General features: G+C 39.9%; 1 protein-coding gene across 1 annotated transcript in view; it reads left to right on the top strand.

Annotated features, from left to right (window-relative positions):
* epha5 (EPH receptor A5) overlaps window positions 1–19,463 on the top strand; it is a 64,380-nt gene extending 44,917 nt beyond the window's left edge. The window contains exons 10-19 of the mRNA XM_022766604.1: window positions 3,687–3,754; window positions 5,205–5,330; window positions 6,557–6,742; window positions 8,083–8,144; window positions 12,003–12,070; window positions 12,165–12,306; window positions 13,587–13,736; window positions 17,023–17,216; window positions 18,374–18,538; window positions 19,352–19,463. Of these exons, the coding sequence (XP_022622325.1) occupies window positions 3,687–3,754; window positions 5,205–5,330; window positions 6,557–6,742; window positions 8,083–8,144; window positions 12,003–12,070; window positions 12,165–12,306; window positions 13,587–13,736; window positions 17,023–17,216; window positions 18,374–18,538; window positions 19,352–19,463 (1,273 nt within the window). The remainder of the gene's footprint in view (window positions 1–3,686; window positions 3,755–5,204; window positions 5,331–6,556; window positions 6,743–8,082; window positions 8,145–12,002; window positions 12,071–12,164; window positions 12,307–13,586; window positions 13,737–17,022; window positions 17,217–18,373; window positions 18,539–19,351) is intronic.
* Window positions 19,464–19,840: the final 377 nt, after the last annotated feature.

Here is a 19,840-nt window from a genome sequence, read left to right as displayed (position 1 = left end):
ACACCTGAAGGAACATAAACACAACCAGGAACACATGTAGAGTATATAGAGACGCATGCAGGTGCATACTCTATGCCTACACACATCTTTCTGCTGTGAGAACTCATGTGGTTATCCACAGTACATTAAATGCTACCAACTGCACCAACATAAAGTAAAAATGGGTGGATGAGCGAGCACACTGATTATAACCCAAGGATGTAATACAAAAATACTAATGCAACACTTATAATGTTGAATTATGAGCGTCATTGGAATGATTTAAATTAAATTACTGGGTTACACTGATCTGACAGTACATGAGTAGAGAGCATATGACTGGGAATTATTGGAAGACATTGATGTGTGAATGGTGACATCCCTCATCCTCTCATGTTCTGGTAAGTATTGTTATTATTGGACCGTGAGATTAAAGTTTAGTGAGATCAATTGCACAATCCAAGGGAATAACAACAAACTACATTCAACAAAGACAGGAGTTTCCAACATGATTTATTTAGGAACCGTTCTGTACAAGAGAAAAAGATGCTCTATGTGTGAAACTAAGATTTTGTATTCTATTTTCAAATTATTGTAATTTTTTAAGGCACATCAGTCATGTGTATCTGTATAAATGTGGATGGATATCTTAGCTTAGTACGAGGACTTCACCTTATCCTTCTCTGACCTATTGCTGACTAACAAAAATGACAAATATCAAATCCCATTCCTGACCCATATACAGTATTTCTGTGTTGTTGAGCAGCACTATGGGATTAGACTCATGGCTTGAGGTTAGAGTTTTGTAATAGGTCATTATTAAGGGTTGCTTTTTAGATTATAGCTTTAGGGTTGATGCATTCAGGTCAGTGGATTCTCCTTAAAGGAGCTTTTTGTACGTCTTTGCTATTGCTACATAGCCAATGTGAGCAGCAGCTGTCAGTCTAGCAGAAATCCATCGGCCCGTCTCATCACTTTGCGATACCAAGTCTCTTGCATCCAGTCTGTCCTGAAGAAGTAGCGTTGCTCAGAGGGTGTATGATAACCTCTTATATTGTATATTCAATGATGGCTGAAACTCTTGGCAAGACTCGTGAGGAAAACAGCTGTTAATGCTAACGTTGGCTATGCAGCATTAGCAAAACTTATAAATAGCTCTTTTTACATCTAGTTACACACCGGCATGTTGGTCTCTATCCTCCATACATTATACACTGTATTTGCATGCTTCTGGGCTCATATGACCTTCACATCACCTTGAGTTGTAATTGGTACAACCAATTTTCTGATACCACTTTCACACACAGCCATACTCAAATGTAAATATATAGTAAGAAAGAATTCAAATACATGCAAAGCACGTATTCCCTGGCCTTAGTTGTTGAGCAAATATTCAGCCTCTTATAAGATTTTTTTGTCCCTTCAACTCTTTTATTTGTCTGTAAAAGTTTCTTGGACTCTTGAACTCGACCTGATTTTCACTCTGTTAAACACTTTTCCCTAAGAAACATATCTCATTAAGTTAATTACAGGCTATATACTCCATGTCCATGTCCTTTTACTGAACCATAATTAACAAAGCTGAGAGCAGCTTCATAAAGCTCAGTGTGAATTCAGATTCATATCCATGTTCTGATGTCTGTCCTTGTACCAACCCCCCATTTACATATTTGTAATAATGCTTACATCCATCCATCCATGGATCTGTTTAATCATCTTCATTCATCCATACACACATTTTGTTGCGTCTTCACTCACTGAACTGTACATCCCTTCAACTATTAGGTCTTAATTTTAGTAATTTAGTTCATCCTTAATTAAAAATGTATTCACAAAGACGGTGAATATGTAGCTCTTGAGCTCATGAACAGACAGTGGGAGCACTGGTGAGGTTTAAGGATTAAGAAGCAAATCAGAAAGAGACGGTGATGATTTTGGTTTAACCCAACACGGATGAGGATGGAGGATCACTCTGGTGTTGTGTGGGGGAGGAGAGATGGAGGAAGGCCAAATTTTCCGGTGGTCGATTTGGGACACAAGCGCAGCAACCCCCTCCATCCACTGTATTCCCACCTCCCCTCCTACTGCATGACCCTCCAGACTACACGAGCATGCATAGACATCCAAATGCAGCACACATGTAGACACACACACACACATAAGCATTGATGCATGTATGCATGAGTTAACACACACACACACACACACACAGACGCACACATGCAGGAAGTTGGAGGGCCGGCTGGGCACTGAGCGTGCTCAAACCTCTTGACTCAACAGATCCGGCAAAACTAAACACCCTCAGGCAGACACACATGTGCAAAACACACACACACACACACACACACACACACACACAGACAGACACCCCTCCCCCTGACGATCCAGCTGCCCATACCAAACCCCTCTAGCCAAGCCTGGCTTTCCTACAGAGAGCCATGATGAGAAAGACTTGGACATGACTCCTGTGTGTGTGCGTGTGCGTGTGTGTGTTTGTGTGTGTGTTTTTTCATGTTTCGATGCACTTTTTGTCTTCAAGAACTGAAAAATTATTGACTCTTACTAAATCTGTGTTTTTACCTCTCACGAAAAATAGTAATTTGTGTCTATGTTTGTATCTGTCTGCTCTGTCTGTCTTGTGTGTGTGTGTGTGTGTGTGTGTGTGTGTGTGTGTGTGTGTGTGTGTGTGTGTTTGTGAGTGTTTGCTTTCATATAGGATCAAGTTTTAAATCAATCCCCCAGTTTAATCTGGGTTATCTGTGATTATCTCTGATGCTCCTCGTCTAAATATTGACATACAGAAGCTTTTTGAGCCCATACATATGCAGACATGCACCATGGCATAGACTCACACACATCCACACAATATACAGCATAACACATGTTTTGGCCATAAGGGGAAACACAAATACTCTTGCCCAGACGCACATAAGTGAATAGGATTTGATGCTGATATATACAAAACCCAGTAGTTTAAAGAATTTTCTCTTAGGTCTTTTTTCTTTTTGTAGCAACTTGACAAAAAATATTTCATTTTGGATATGGCCTTTATCGAAAAGTGCAAGACTGTTTTCTCGTGTGTCAGAAGTCAGAGTTGATCTGTTGACAAGTGCTTTCTTGGAAAATGATACTATTTGAAAACTGCAGCCCTTTGCTTTCATCTTAAAGGCTGGTGGTTTTCAGCATTTTCAGCAATATTTTTTTGAAAACCTTGAAATGTAAGTTAACAGATCCTATGAGGAAATAAAAAGCTTATCTTGTACTTCGATCCAGCTGTGATTATGTCTTGTGTTGGCCGCCGTTTGGTTTACTGTGTCCATACCATTCTATGGTATCTTTACCATGATCTCTGCCTGCCACCTTTTCTTGTCTCTGTTCGTAAATGTCACCGCTTGATTCTTTTTTAGATAAAATGCAAAAGGCCATAAAATATTTTTTGCTACTTTGTGCTAAAAATTGGAAAATTATTTACAGTCTTTGCTAAATAATGCATGTGTCAGAATGTTAAGAAAAAATAAGGGTTCTGATCACCAGAACTGCCATTCAGCCTAATTTGTTCCACATTTTTAGCAGTGTTTTTAGCAAAGTCATCAGTTTGTGTGATTGAAGAAAGTGTATTTGTAAGATGTTCTGCAAAAAAAACACAACATATAACAATACTATGGCATGACACTGATAGTAATGTGTTTGGGTCTCCCCCCTCTCAGGCGCTGCGGCTACAGCAAAGCAAAACAGGATCCTGAAGAGGAGAAGATGCACTTTCACAATGGTCACAGTAAGTTTAGAAAGCTCAAAACTATTCTGTTTATGTGTATGCATATATATTTGTGTGTGTGTGTGTGTGTGTGTGTGTGTGTGTGTGTGGGCAAGTTCATCCAAAGTTTACACTACATTTACAGCAGAGGGTTCAGACAGCGGTCACGTCTGTATGAGTTTGTCCATCCCTGTAGGGTCCACGTGCATGTGTGTGTAAACCAGTGCGGCTGACAGTGTTTTGTACTGGGAGCTACTCTTTGAATGACACACTTACAAACCTTCTCCATGGCAGCAAGGTTGGTAGAGGACGCTGATGATTTATAGGTTGTGACAGCTTTATATATTTGGCCACAGTTTTGCTATCCATCTGTTGGCACCGGAGCCGACCTTGACGGAAACATCAGCTGCGGGGAAGTCAGCAGAAATACCAAGTTTGCCAGTATGCGTGGCATACTGTCGTACTGATTTATGCCATGAAAGAAGATATTTTTGAAAAAAATATGTTTTTAATTTTACTTTATGAACACAAAAGTGACTTAATGGCATCGTCTTTTTAGGATATTTAAAGGAATGAATCATTGTGTTTTGTTCTTAAGAAGCAGTAGTTTTGTTAAGTACTCTCAGTAGGGGTGATGTTTTTTAAAAGGTAGAATAATCATAAAGGCCTCAGGGGTTCAATGTATTTAATCATATCAGCAACAACAATTTAAGTGACTAATTAAGTGAATAATAACAGCAACATAATTAACAACTGTAATTGCTGTTGTGTTAATATAGAAATTCAGAAATTATGTTGATTATGGCTTGAAAATTTGAATAAAATCTTCCATCATGGTATACATAATATTATTTACATACAGTTGCTTTAGAAAGTATTCAGACCCCCTTTTTGTATACTTTATTATGTTGTAGGTTTAATATATATGTATAAACGTTGACATTTTATTTTGAATACATTTGCAAAAATTCTAAAAAACATATTTTCACTTTGTCATAATGGGTTATTGAGTAGATAGGTGGGCAAATTTCATCCATTTACAATTACATCTACAACACAGGAAACTATGCAAAAAGTGAATGATCTGAATATTTTCTGAAGCCACTGTGTATCATTATACAGAAAGATTTCTAGAAATATACTTGAAAGCCTGTTTGTAGATAAAGTGAATGACCAGATGAGATTGAACAAGGTGTTTAATCACACTGATGGAAAATAATCCTGTAAATTCCTTAGAAAAACAGTTGAGAGCGTGTACAAAAACAATTGTCAAATTTCCATTGTCTCACTAATGATTAAATATATTGTAGCAGAATTTGTAACATTTCCAGGTAGCTATAGAGAATGAGACCACTAATAGTATTAAGTTGTTTTGCATGCATACATTGCACTGTGCATACAAGACTGACTAGATGCTAATATGTTAAAATGACATCTAAATGGTAATGATGTCATGCATATGCCTCTGCAGTTAAGTTCCCGGGGGTGCGCACCTACATTGACCCCCTCACCTATGAAGATCCCAACCAGGCGGTGCATGAATTTGCCCAGGAGATTGACGTCTCGTTCATCTCCATCGAGAGGATCATCGGCGCCGGTGAGTCAACTCGGTGTGCCTGCTTTAAAGAGACACTCCTCATTCTTATGCTGAACATCAGTTTGAGGCTGATTTGGACAAAATAATGTATCACAGAATTCATTATTGTTCGCTCTGCTCTGAACCACTGAAGTGAAGTTGTTCAGTCAAGCATGCTCAGGTAAAATCCTTTGTGAGAACACACTTGGTATACAATAATAACAGTAATGAGTCGAGACTAATTCTGATATATTGTATGTGATTTAACCATTTATCTCATTACCTCTGCCATAGTGCCTCATAATTTCTTCAACCTGCATATATCTGTCACATTCATAATTGCATGACATTTTGTAGAGGCACGCTTACAAACAGTCAATCAAGCCAAAAACTGTGCCAGAAAATTCACACAGCTATACATGGTGTTTGTGCTCTGCTGACAAACATGTTGATTTGCAGCATTTGTTAGCCTCACAAACGCTCTAGCTGTGCAGCAATGACATAGGCCCTTCATTCTGACGTCTCTTTATGGTTTGTAGCTACTTATATATGGTGATAATGAGCACTGAGTATTGAGTTGAGTGATGCTTGCCCACTATTTATACATACATTGATCCAAATATGCAGAAATGTAATCCCAAAGGCAGCAGGTGTTCAGAGTAAAAATATTCTCTGTCAGGTAAGATAAGTATATTAAATCATAGATCAACACTTAGTTGTATTTCTTAACTATTAATAAAGAAGTTATGTATGTTAAGTTTTGCTATTGTTACATAACTAGCATTAGCATTAACAGCTGTTTACTTAATAGACTAAAAGAAACGCTGTTCAGCATCAAACTTTATTCCTTTATTCACCAAGAGCTGTCTCCAGTGGAGGAAAGCAACACCAATGTTGACTCTTGTTTCTATTACTTATTTTATTCTGCTGTAGTTAGCATGCCAGCCAACCAGCTAGCCCTGGCCTCTTCCACTTCACTTTTCCGATGGCAACTCACTGTCGCCTCCGATCTGCCCTGAAAACGTAGCGCTGGTCAGAGGGCGTATTATAACCTCTTTTATTATAAAGACAGTGATGGCAAGCGACAATCACCACCACCTGCTCCCGGCAAGAAACCGCGTTCGGCAGCAGAGAAACGTTGCAAATAGAAAAACACTATGATCTATTCAGGGTTATTTTACCATTCAACAAGAATTTTGCAGGTCAAGGTGTTGAAGCCAAACTCAAGCTCTGTCTTTTCGCCTCAGGGGAGTTTGGAGAGGTGTGCAGCGGACCACTGAGGCTGCCTGGGAAAAGAGAGATCCAGGTTGCCATTAAGACCTTGAAAGCAGGCTACACAGAGCAGCAGAGACGCGACTTCCTATGGGAAGCATCAATCATGGGCCAGTTTAACCATCCCAACATCATCCGTCTGGAGGGCGTGGTCACCAAGAGTGAGTCATCAGTGTGTCTGTGTCTAGTCAGATTTGGCATTTGTGTTTTAGCTCTTTGTCTTGTGAGTTCAAAGTACATCCCATAGGATTTGTAACATGTGTCACATTGCAGATTACTAGAACTACTCATAAGGCAGGTTTGCTGTGAACATATTCAGGAATCTCAAGCTCAACTTGTCAAGTTCAAGTCTACTTGTCAGACTGATTTCTTCAGTCTGAAAGCTGCACTTTGTCAGAATTTTTCAACATCCGTCAAACTCAGCTATATGCCATCAATTAGATTCACATGAGCTTTGACAGCTTCAGTTGAGGTTTATCAAGCTCACTTCTGCTTTGAATTGTACTTTGACCTTGTTCAGATTTTTTTTTTCCTGACTTGCACATACAGTTGAGTCATTATTCAAGTGCTACAATAACACAATAGTCTCATATTTTTCAGAAATCTCCAATATGTTTAATTTGGCAACAATCGGCTCATAAGGACGTGTCTGAAAAGCATACAACAGCCTCACATCAGCCAGGTTCATCGTCCAAGATAACCAAATCCTACAGCAGTGCTGTTTTAATTAGTATTTTACAGCCATATAACAAACTGGCTATCAGGACTGGTAATGAGAATAAAATGTATATTTATATTTATTCATAGTTCCCGGTTTATTAGCTACACCAGCTGAAACTAATATAATCTACTACAACTGTCCTATCATAAATACTACATTAATGAATTTTATAATGCTCATTTTTGTTGATTGTATAGAAAATTCAACTTCTGAGTTGTATTGCAATATACTGACAGATGTTTCTTTGTTTTCTACTAATCAAGTCATTTTTTATGCAAAAATGCCAAATGGACAGTTTGTTGGACAAAACAAACATGAAAATTGTTGTGGACATTTTTACTTATTTTGGTAGACCAAACTTGTCTACTAGAACTCGTAATAACTAGAAATAATCATCAGATTAATCAATAAAAAAAATAACAGTTAGTGCAGCTGATTGTGAGAGTAGTAGAGTGGTGAAAGCAGGACTTAGTTTGAAAAGATGAGACCCAAGAAGGCCATATCGCTTTATATTCTTTGCTTGCATTGGAATTTATCTCTGATTTGCAATTGTTACACTTAGATCACACTTCTTCATGCCAGTCAGTGTTATAGTGTTAACAAATTTTGTAATATTCTGTATGTTTGATTAGATTTTATAAAAGCTTATAACTTGAGTTCCCTCTTTTACCCTCTGTTTAGGTAATGTCAAAGTTATTGTTCAACATAATCCTCAGATGTGTCTATTAATGTGTATTCTAGTTTTTGTTGTAAAGCGTGTTCTTATGTTTTGCTTCTCAGGCAAGCCAGTGATGATAATCACTGAATACATGGAGAATGGATCACTGGACACATTTCTCAAGGTAGGACAGGAGGGGGACAAGAACAGGAGCGATGGGTTGGGAGGGGAAAAAAGAAGGAAAAAAATCAATCAAAGGGAATGTTTAAACTGGATGTTTGGCTTTATTAAAAGGAAATGGAGTGAGCTCTCAAACATAGATCATTGTTGTACTGAATTACTTCCGTGGACTGAAGTAAGTGGCAAACCGACAAGAGTGGAGAGCTGCTACTTGCTGATATGCCAAACTGAGAGGACAATTATCATAGAGGTGGAAAAACATTTAATCTTCTGGAAAGGGAAAATACATTTTTCAGAGCTGTTTGTAATGGAGATACACGACTGTGGGCAAAGAGGATCAGGATATGTCCGCCAACCCTGTTATTATTCCAATTCAATAGCTCATCATTCTACACATTCAAGCAGAAATTAGCCAAAGAACAATATGTGATAGTTATGAGTGTTTGTGTAAAATCTTGGGTGGTGTTACACGGACATCGCTCAAGGGGAAAGCAAAGTTACTCAATACATGATATAAAACACTGAGGGGAGCAGCAATGAATAATACAGAATAATCAAAAGGGCTCTGTTCTGAGTGTGTCTACGTGGTTCAGATTTTAAAATTTCATATTTTGAAATGTTGAGTAGCCCAGGCTATGTGACAGATCGTTTGGCAGAAAATATGAAAGACATCTGAGCACTCAGGGCTTGAATCATGTCTGCATAGTCTAGACAATCTGGACTTCACTAGAAGGTGGACTGTAATGAAGAGGGAAGCTGGCAAATCTGTGAATTAAGTGATGCCTCTCCAGAGCACTTCATTCTCTTCACTGCTTACAATGGCATGATGCTCGGTTGGCTAAATCCTGCATGAAAAAAGGGCCAAACTCCTGCAGCAGATGGCTAATGGAGAGATGAAAGAAAGTAAGGTCACACAGGTGCAAGATTGTGAAAGCATGTTTCAGAAAAGAAGTTATAGAAGTTTGGGAAAGGGGAGAGCAATATGATAGTATTTGGAGGTAAAGGCATGCTTGAAAGGTGATGCAGACTGGAAAAGATCAAAAACCCGCACAGGATGTTCTCACCCAGACTGTGTGGAATGAAAGGATGCTGTGAGACAAAAGACAGAGGAAGGAGGGATGAGATATGCTATATCATCTGTGGAAACTGCTGACATGACTGTCCTCTGTGCTTCGGGGAGTGATCGTGGATGGCAAAGGGGAGGCAGAGGAGCTAGGGGACCATCAGGCGGAGCAGCACAGAAAACCCTGTGAAGTAATTACATGGATGGCTGGTGTACTGAGGCCGGTATAAATGACAGAGTCATGAGAAAACCAGGGGCAGGACTGGCTCCTGGATTAGGCGTCACAGCTATGGACAATGCACCGTAAGGCTCATAATGCACATCTTTGGCTTAACATCTCATTTCACATGTAAGTGGGATGTTCTGCTGTGGATGGATGGGAAAATTAGCTGTAGCATTGATGGAAACAGGTTGAAACCATGAGAGGTAGAGAAGTGTACAGCTACATCTATAGTACATGTCTTCCTGTGGAAATATAGAGAACGGATGACAGGAAGATTGGATAGTTTGCACTTGGATTGGAAGGAGCTGAGGCTTAAACTAACAGTGAGAGCTGTCATCCGGAGAAAACTAAGAGGGACCACAGTGGAAGGGTTTTCAATAGCAGGGAAAAAGCACTCACTATGTTTTACTTTTTTCATCAGCATTGTAAAAAGCTAGTTACTGTTCTGAGTCAACAACACCTTCTCTTTTTGCATTAAAAGTCAGCCTTTGGTAGCTGTTCATGCACCACAAAGAGTACACATATACCTTATCACCAATTGAATTTTTACATTTGTGCATGGCAACCACAGCATGGTTACGGTGTGGTTAAAGGTGGGGATTATCATGATTTTGGCATGTAAACTATGGTAATGTATGTTTATGAAACTAATACATTTTGTTAAGTTTAGGAAAAGATTGAGTCACAATATTTTTTTGAAGTTGTTCGTCTGTGATGGGATGCAAACTGCATACATTATGTCCTGCACTGGCACTGAATATTTACATTGTATAAAAATTGTACACTGTGGGCTGGTTGGTCAGTGTTTGATTTGAATCAAGTTTTGCCGGTTTTCAAGGGGCTACCTACTGATCAGCATGCAATGGTGGAGAGAAACAAGAGTCTGTCCTTGGCAAAGTACCTTTGCCTTAACATAATTTTTGTGTTGGATATTGAAAGACCTAATTATGAATATAGGGGTATGGAAATTTGAAGGTCCCGCAAGAGATGGTTGAGTCAGGGCCAGGAGCGAAGAATGAGAAAGTGGCTGTGACTTGCTCGAGGGAGTAATGGCTGTGCTGGAGTGTGTAGCAGAGACAGTGGTTTCATAAAACATGGTGTGACTTAGAGCAGCAGCGAGCCGTGGTTTGAATTAGGGGAATCCTCAATTTTGGTTTGGGTCTGTGCATCACGAGATCCACTGACAAGAACACATGTGGATGCACGGGAGGGATGACCTGAGGTATGAAGCTGCACAGGTGATACAGGACAGGGAGAACAATAATTGGATGACCATCATTACTGATATTAGATTGAGGAAACTGTAGACATTAGTGATAATTAGCTGGAAATTATATTTCCTGCAATTAGAAGTAAATGAGAGTAAGGTGTAATAATGTGCTTAGCCTCAAAATCCACCACTGACACAAAACTGACATAGTTGGGTGTGCACAGTTGTGTTTTTGTTGCTATACTGTAGGTTACAGTAATTGGCTTTTTGGCTGTCAGGGGCTGTGTGGCTTTCATGCTACAGGACAACTTTTCAGCGACCATTAGCAGAATGCTCAGCTATTATGACCTCTGCAGCGACCCCACTGCAGAGGTCATACATATCTTCTCGCTTTTGCTTTTCTGTATTATCTTGCAAGCTGACCTAGTTTAGCAGGCTCCACACCTTAAAGGATCAACACTAAGTTATATGTCTTGAACTTTCACCTTGAAGTATCATTAAAGGAGCTATTTGTAGGTTTTGCTATTGCTACATAGCCAGTGTTAGTGTTAACAGCTGTTTATTAACCAAACTCATCAAGAGCTTCATCCATCGTTGCGTTTATAATACAAGAGGTTATAATACATCCTCTGAACAGCGCTACTTCTTCAGGACAGACTGCACACTACACTGACTCGGTATCGGAAAGTGACAAGATGGGCCGACCAGGCCGAGGTTAGCTGGTTAGCATGCTAACTTCAGTAGAAGAAAAGAAGTGATAGAAATGGAAACAGTGGTTGGAAGCAAGGGTTGCTTCCAACCACTGGAGACAGCTCTGGGCAAATAACGTTTCTTTCTTCCTTACGTTTCTTCCAGAATGGTAAGTAAATAGCTGTTAAAGCTAACGTTGGTTATGTAGCAATAGCAAAACTTACAAATAGCTCCTTTAACTATACTGAGCCACATTTTCAGTAAAAAACTTTCCAGACATTTTTAATGCCAAACCATGTGGGGGCTCCATTATCATTGCAGAAGTGCTCCATACATAATACATAATTGTAATGCAGTGTAGACACTAAGGGTAACCACTGCATTGACTACATAGGTGAAAGCGCATAAAGGCCGTCATGGATCAACAACAGTTATATTGGGTGTTTTTGGCTATCAACCAAAGCAGATTAAGATCCTATGTCAAATATGGGTGAAATTATAATAATTATATCTTTTTTAGTCAGATATGGTTTTATATTTATATTGCTATATTATTTTTACCTGATGTGTGATATTTTATCTCCCATTCTGTCCCCATCCTCCTATTTTCACTGTTCACATCAACTGTATAAATGTCTATAATGTCTTTTTCCTGTCTATCTTTGTGTATCTTTAGAAGAATGATGGTCAGTTCACTGTAATTCAGTTGGTTGGTATGCTGCGTGGCATTGCATCAGGCATGAGGTATACATACCAGTCCACACAAACACACAATGTATTACTGAGAACATCATGAGGGCAAAGTGTTTAATCGTCTCCTCTGTGCTGACAAATTCAGGTACCTGTCTGACATGGGTTATGTCCACCGTGATCTAGCAGCCCGTAACATCCTGGTCAACAGTAACCTTGTATGTAAAGTGTCTGATTTCGGCTTGTCCCGAGTCCTGGAGGATGACCCAGAGGCTGCGTACACCACACGGGTAAGACACATGTACATGCACATGTTTGTGTGTAAGCAATTGTTTTGTCCCAAAGATATTCAATTTACAATGATATAAAAACAGAGAAAATCTGCAATTTCTCATATTTAAAAGCTTGAAGTAGTAAGTTTGGCAATTCTGCTTCATAAATGACTTAAGTAATCAATCAATTGTCATCAATTTTCAATCAGCTATAAGCGATTCATCAACTTATTGTGATTCAGAACTGGAGTGAGAGAGAAAGAGGAAGGTACATCTAGAGGACAAGCTGTTGTGTCTTTGAAGGCATTTATATTTAATCCAGTGTGTATCTCTCTGTGTGCACAGCGATAGTGGTATTTTAAACTTTGGATTAAATGGGAAACTGTTACACAACAGAGTCTTGCTCAAACCAAATACACATTCTTGCATACACACACAGGCACAGACGGCAGCAGTGGGTTTTAAATTGAGTTGTGTGTCCCAAGCTGAGTGGCGTCCTGTCAACCAGAGACGGGCTGCTTCCTGCAGGAGGAGGGCCAATTAGTACTCGGCTCAGTTTCCGCAACACTCAATTAGCACCGAGTCTTGCTGCCTTAGCGCCAAATATCCTGTCACTCACCTCTCACTGCCAGGCTACATCACTTCTCGCTCTCCCTCACTCTCTCTGTCGTGCTGCCTGGCTCTCTTAGCCTGACAGAGCAGTGAGAATAACATAATTCACACCCTTCAAATAATCAGACCCTGAGATATCCTGCTGCTGTGTTCATCAATACTGCATCAAGCTAATTTCGCTACTCATCAGCTGAAAACACATTTTCCTCTGGAACTCAGCAGTCATCCTGTGAACTTTACTATCTTTGCAATGAAAGCGCAATAATGAAGACGGGGAAAAGGCGTAGAGGAATCTCAGGCCCCCCGACAGTTAGGGCAGGAAATTTGTAAGAGAAGGTGAAACTTGGTTTAATGAATGTGTTGCTAAATTGGTGTTCATTAGTGTAATTGTGGGTTGGACCACATGTGGCAGAATGTCTCAATTAAGGTCTGTTCTTGGTTTCCGTCTTTGTGTAACAAAAAGTAAAAATTCTGAATGACTGCAGCTGTATCTATACACCGAAAGGTCATTTGCACAAGTGTGGCACTGAGCTGTTGTCAGAGTAAACATATCAAGGTTATTTATATCTGCTCTATAGCTGCTCAACATGTGGAAAGTATTTCAGGCTTCACAGAGTTTAAATTTTCTACGGCAGATTTCTTTGAATCCACTGTCACCTCCTAAATGTTCTTTCATTTTGTCACAGGGCGGGAAGATTCCCATTCGCTGGACGGCTCCAGAGGCAATCGCATACAGGAAGTTCACATCAGCCAGCGATGTGTGGAGTTACGGGATTGTCATGTGGGAAGTGATGTCATACGGAGAGAGGCCCTACTGGGAGATGTCCAATCAAGATGTAAGTTTGATGTGACATTGTTATGGAAGTCACTTTTGTCCATCCTGTAATTTCCGTCTTGTTTTGATTTATTCACAATTCAATTTACATGCAAATTATGCAAGGTAAATGTAGTTGTTGCTCTGGAGCCTGATCATTTCACATGATCTTCATCAGTGGATGGAGTTTGCTCAGTTGTCATGGTATTGTAGATATTTTTATTACTTTGTTTGTCTCATATTATACCGTTTGTTTAATTCGTATAAAGGTGTACACAAGGTGTAAAAACAACTAGCCTATTAGCCGTTTTTACATTGGGAAGGGGTTATGCGCCAGATTATTTCTTGGCTGCAACCAGTAACTTCCTGGACTGGTTGCCTGGCAACTGCCCAGACCCAAGAAATAGTCCAGCACATTAACACTCAAAAACAGCAAATTGTTGTTTTACACAGGTTTTTATTAGTTTGTTTTTGTATGGATTAAATAAATGAGAGTTAATGTGTTAATTAGTGAGCTTTAGAGGTGCTGACAGGTGGATTTTCTTACAGCAGCTGTTTCTCACTGTTTACTTTGTCTTTGTGGCAAACTAAGCTACCCAGCTACTAGCTTCATTTTTAGCAGACAGCAACTTTATGATAAATATCATCATCAACATTCGGCCAGCCTGAGAATAAGTAGACTGAGACCAAACATGGGGTTGCTTTGTACAGTATGTTAACACAGCCCATGATAGATTTCTGATGACGGGTATCTTGATATTTATTTCCTGTTTACCTATTTAAAGCATTTCTGTGCAATCTGCTGTTTTTAAGAGTATAGAGGTATGTCATACATATGTCACAATTAACACAATGAATAAAATACTGTAAATGTAGGTCTATACATTAACAGCATAAAATCACTGATATTTTTGTCATTTAAGTATAAAGTAAGTATTTATAGAGAGATGGTGACATCAAAAGAAAAAGACATGTAGGCAAAATATACATGTTGGGAAACATACGTGTTAGGAAGCTGAATGGACTTGTGATAGAGAAGGCTCTGTAGGAAGCCTATTATTGTAAATCTATTACTGCGAAGTATGGACAATAACAGTGAACATGGTGGGATGTAGAGAAAGGTGTGCATAAGCAAAACAGTGAAACAGATGAATACACATGGAGGTGCAGTGCTAAGCAGAAAAATGTGGCAGGGAAAATAACCAGCTTGCTTCAGCTATAGATTACCCATAAGTCTTTAAAGTTTTTAGTTCACCTCTGAAGAAAATGCAAACGTTGATTTCCCAATTACAGCTTTATTCTTGTAATTTTTGAAATATTTTGCCAAATATGAAATTGTTAACTTATACATAAGTGTGAGTTAGCTCTACTCAGCAAGTACCAAAATGACCTGCATGTGTCTGTTCATCAGAGAGGAGAGGAAGAAAAAGTTGGTTGGAGAAGATGAGGGTGATGAAAACAGGAGAGGGTAGCACCTCTTTTATAGTGCGGCCTGGAGGTCATTTTAATGGAGAGATCTGCAATCGTGTCACATGGCGATGAGTGAGAATGTAGCATCTGATTCCGACACCACACACATGCACTCGCTTCCCACCCACAGACGCACGCACACACACACACACACACACACACACACACAGGAAACATATGCACGCACAGCCCTCCAGTGACCTCTTCATCCCCTGCTTCAGACCCCTCCCTCCTCCTTTTGGTTATTAGGCTGTCTGTCTCGAGAAGGCTAGAGACGGGGAGGAGTGGAGAGGAGAGGAGGATGAGAGGAGAGGAGAAGGCGTTTGATGTTTAATTGAAAGCGTTATGCTGGATTTTCTCTGATCTGCGCAAGAAAGTGCAGGCTCTCACACTCTTTCTCAAAGCTCTCTCCTTCTGTTTCCCATTTCTCTCCCTTTCCTCCTCACTTCTTTCTCCCGTCCTCTCTTTTGTCTCTCAAAAATGCAATCTCTGTACTCTTTCTTGCCTCTCGTTCGCCTTCTCCTTCTCTCAGGTCTCATTTTCTTCCTCTGATCTCTCCTCCCTGCCAGTCTGCTATGTGTAGTTCTTCTCCCTCTCAGCACCCTGCAATGATTTGATGCTGCGCTACTCTCTTTGGTGTGCGTACGTGTGCTTTCATGCACGCATGTGTATTGGAGCACTATCACGTCTGTCTTTTGTGTGAATTTGACACAAGTAAAGGCTTTCGTGAACTCAACAAATCAATTCCCTCCAGTGTCTTGCACTGGCAGAACTAGGCTGAAAACTCGAGCCTGCTTTCCACTGCAGGGTCCGACAGAGAAGAGCCGGGGTTTATTTATTATTCATCTAACTAACACACACACAAACACACACACACACACACACACACACACACACACACCCAAAAAAAAAATATATTTCTGTGATTCAGTGCTGCATCTTGTTACTTGAGGAAATGATTAACTGGGCTATGCAGCATATTAAGTAAACAAATAAAGCTTTTTACTTTGTTTATCCTCGCAAGGGGGTTCGTTTTTGTGCGCCAGTTTCATGGAGGTTAGTAGTCTAAGGTCAGATAGAGAGCAGGAGCATCCCTGGATCGAGTATCAGAATTCAGGATCTCACTCTGGAGTAGTCAAAATAGAAGTAACATTGCCGAGCTAAATTTGTCACGGTGCCGTTGTGGAAAAGTTATTACTTGTGTAGGTGTCAAAGCAAAGTTGTCTCTCCACACCCTGACTCATTGTCACTTTCACACTCTCGTCATCCTCTCGTTGTCAAATCAGCTCGAATCATTAATCAAGACTCGGTAACTCCACTTTTTAATACGTGCCTCAGATATTCAGTTTATATGAGCTGCTCGGGCTCTTGTGCCAGCAAAGGGTTAAATGCTCAGGAGGACTCAGCTGATGATCAGTCTTCCGTGTAATATTGGTGGGTGAGATGGTGATGATGACAATATTGTTTTAACCATTAATGGGGTGATGATGGTTGCAGGTTCAGTGTTATGCTGTTGCTGATGTACATTGTTTTATGTGAGCCTGTGTACCATTAGCCAGTGGTTTGCATGTTATTTGTAATGTGTTTTATTATGTTTTAAGTCTGTATGTCCTGTGTTTTGTGTTCTGCTCTCACTGGTCTCCAGCTGCTAACCCTCACTCTTTCATACTGTCAGTGTTAATTGGGCATTACTCTGTCACTCTTTCCCTCCATCTCCCTCCTTTTTTACTACTACTACTCCTAAAGTAAGGATTTTTGGGTCCCTCAGACTGTTCCTGAGGTGTTGTACCACCTCATGGCTTTTGACAAGACTGACTTCTCCCTTTATCTATCCGCAGGTAATAAAAGCAATAGAGGAGAGCTATAGGTTGCCGGGTCCTATGGACTGCCCTGAGGCTCTGTACCACCTAATGATGGACTGCTGGCAGCGAGAACGCAGCAACCGCCCCAAGTTTGATGAGATTGTCTGTCTACTAGACAAACTCATTCGCAACCCCAGCTCATTAAAAAAGCTGGTCAACTCTTCACACAGGTGGGAACTCACACCACAGAACAAACAAGTTTGAACTCGCTACTTTCTTTATTTTTTTTTTAAAGAAAATCTACTTCCAGAATTGACCAATGTTGATTTTGAAGGCCAACACAGAAGCTGATATTTTTGGATGTAAAGAATAGGTGACCAACAGTTACACATGAATATGAATATGAACATTTTCTTAAATTTAGACGTGTGTCGACCAAGGACATGAAACCTTCAGCGACATTTTTTCAGTCTTGAAAATGCATTGTGTTTTAATTGACCTATTCTTTCTTAAGTGAATTAAACCCAGCACAGCAAGCTAATAGACTCATCATCGTTCAGTGTGTGGACGCATAATTAAATTAGGAAGGACGTCGTTTCTGACGGCTGCATACCAGCAAAGAAGAGCAGAGAAATAAATGAAAGTGGTTTGAATTTCTTAAAATTGCACATTAGTCTGAATTGTATTCAGTGGGGTCTCCTTTGATTATCGTAACATTTGAACATTCAGTTAGTATTTGCCCACTATGCACATGCATTGCGTTAGTGTATAATGGCCTGAAATTGCTTTAAGTGCTCTGAAGCACACATTTAGTCAGACACCGTATTTAGCTTATTTTCTTTGCAGAGATAATGAAATAATGTGAGATGTTTCGTTCTCCTCTCTCTTTTCCACTTACACACACACCAGCACACACAGGAACCCACTTAATGAATCATTGCCATATCTAACAGCCCATGCAATAACATATGACAGTTAGCCAGATTAAAGGGACACCATCAGCTCTTGTCCCACATGACAATCCATTCTAGCTATAGCGTGGAGAATATTGTTTGCTAGCATGAACATTTCTGTTTGATAGCATGGAGAGCTCTATTTTTTAGCATGAAAAGTGAGCTGAATGACAAAGAGCTTTAAGTGGACAGCATTTTCAGCTTTGCGTGATGGTGCATAACTAGCATTATGAAGCCTCACTGGAAGCTGTCAGGAGCTTCAAAATGCAGTCGATCTCACAGTGAATCCCATTTCTTTACATTTCTGATAATGATGTGAAACACACCAACAATGAGGGATAGTGTTTGAGAAAATACACATATAATCTTGCACGTAAATTTGATCACTGTCCCACTCTGTTTTGTACTGTTCTTTTTCTCTCTCCACGTAACAGGGTTTCCAACCTGTTAGTGGAGCATGCCAGCGTGGAGGGGGACTGCAGCACCCGGACAAAGACTGTAGGGGAGTGGCTCGACTCCATCAAGATGGGTCGTTACACTGAGCTCTTCATGGAAGGAGGTTACTCTTCGCTGGAGACAGTGGCTCAGATGACATCAGAGTAAGGCCACTTGTATGCAAACGTGTGCAGGCGTCACAACATGTATTCACGCAGATAACTTTGGTTTTATTCTCTCAGATTTGCAATCTGTAAGATTTCTCACCCTTATGCAATAACAGCAAATTGAATTTTGTTCGTAGAGCTAACAGGAGTGCAACATTACATTAAAAAACATTTCAATAGCAAAATCTTCCTGTTACTCAGGATAAGCCACAGACCTCACTGTCAGCATTTTTTTGTGTACTATTTCTTCACTAGAATGTCATCCTTACAAATACTTTGGGTGGACTGACCAGTTAAAGTTCAAAATGTAGTAAAATAACCTGACCCAGACTCAAATGGCAACAGTCAAATATGCAACATAGTTTTAATGGCCCTCCCTGTAGCACATACAAAACTGAACTGATTGTCATTATTTTAAGTGTTTTTCTTTTTCAGTTAGAAGAGCAATGAATATTGTCACTAAATGTCGTGAAGAGCAAAGCAAAAATGAGAATGCAGGATTTATCGCAGGGTTGCAAGCCTGTGAAAAATGTTCTAAAAATCCAGCGCCCTTAATAGAACTGAGAAGCTGAGTAAAGATAGGGATAGCTGCAAAAAATACTTAACCCAGGGAGTATGAAAGAAACTACTATATTAGTATTCTAACAGTTTTTTGAAGTGCTTTAATCAGACTGAGGTTTGTGAGGATACAAATAGACCTTTATATAGAAGCATCTTTTTAAAGAAAGTTTAAGTGCAACCATACATTTCTGTGTTTGGTAGGTGACTGTTTGATAAATAAGGGTCTGTTGTTTGTTTGCTGTTTTCCAGGGATTTGCGGAGAGTAGGCGTCAATCTAGCCGGACATCAGAAAAAAATCATCACAAGTATTCAGGAGATGAGAGTCCATATGAACAACACCAACTCTACTGTAAACATCTGACGCATTTGTACAGGCACGCACACACCCACACGCAGACCCACACTCACACGCACACATATACACATGCACACAATATATGGACCTAGTATGTGACGATTTACTGTTGGACCTAGAGCGGCTTAGCACTTTCTACGGACAAGGACACCGAGTGTTTATGGATCTGAGCTGGAGGATCCACATTTTTGTGGTTCTTGTGTGTGGAGTTCGGTTGTGGTGTCACTCGGGATATTTGACATTGCAGCGCTAAAACCAAACTGAACTGAACTGAGTGGTGCTAGACGAAGGGAAGATGGTGGTGAGATAAATCAACTGAACTGCATTAAACCCAAGTGAAGACTTTTCATTCTAATTATTCCATTTGTGTGAATCTTGGGGAT

The sequence above is a fragment of the Seriola dumerili genome, unplaced genomic scaffold (genome assembly GCF_002260705.1).
Source record: "Seriola dumerili isolate Sdu_G_001 unplaced genomic scaffold, Sdu_1.0 BDQW01000874.1, whole genome shotgun sequence".
Lineage (NCBI taxonomy): Eukaryota > Metazoa > Chordata > Actinopteri > Carangiformes > Carangidae > Seriola > Seriola dumerili.
This window is presented reverse-complemented; position numbering and strand designations above follow the sequence as displayed.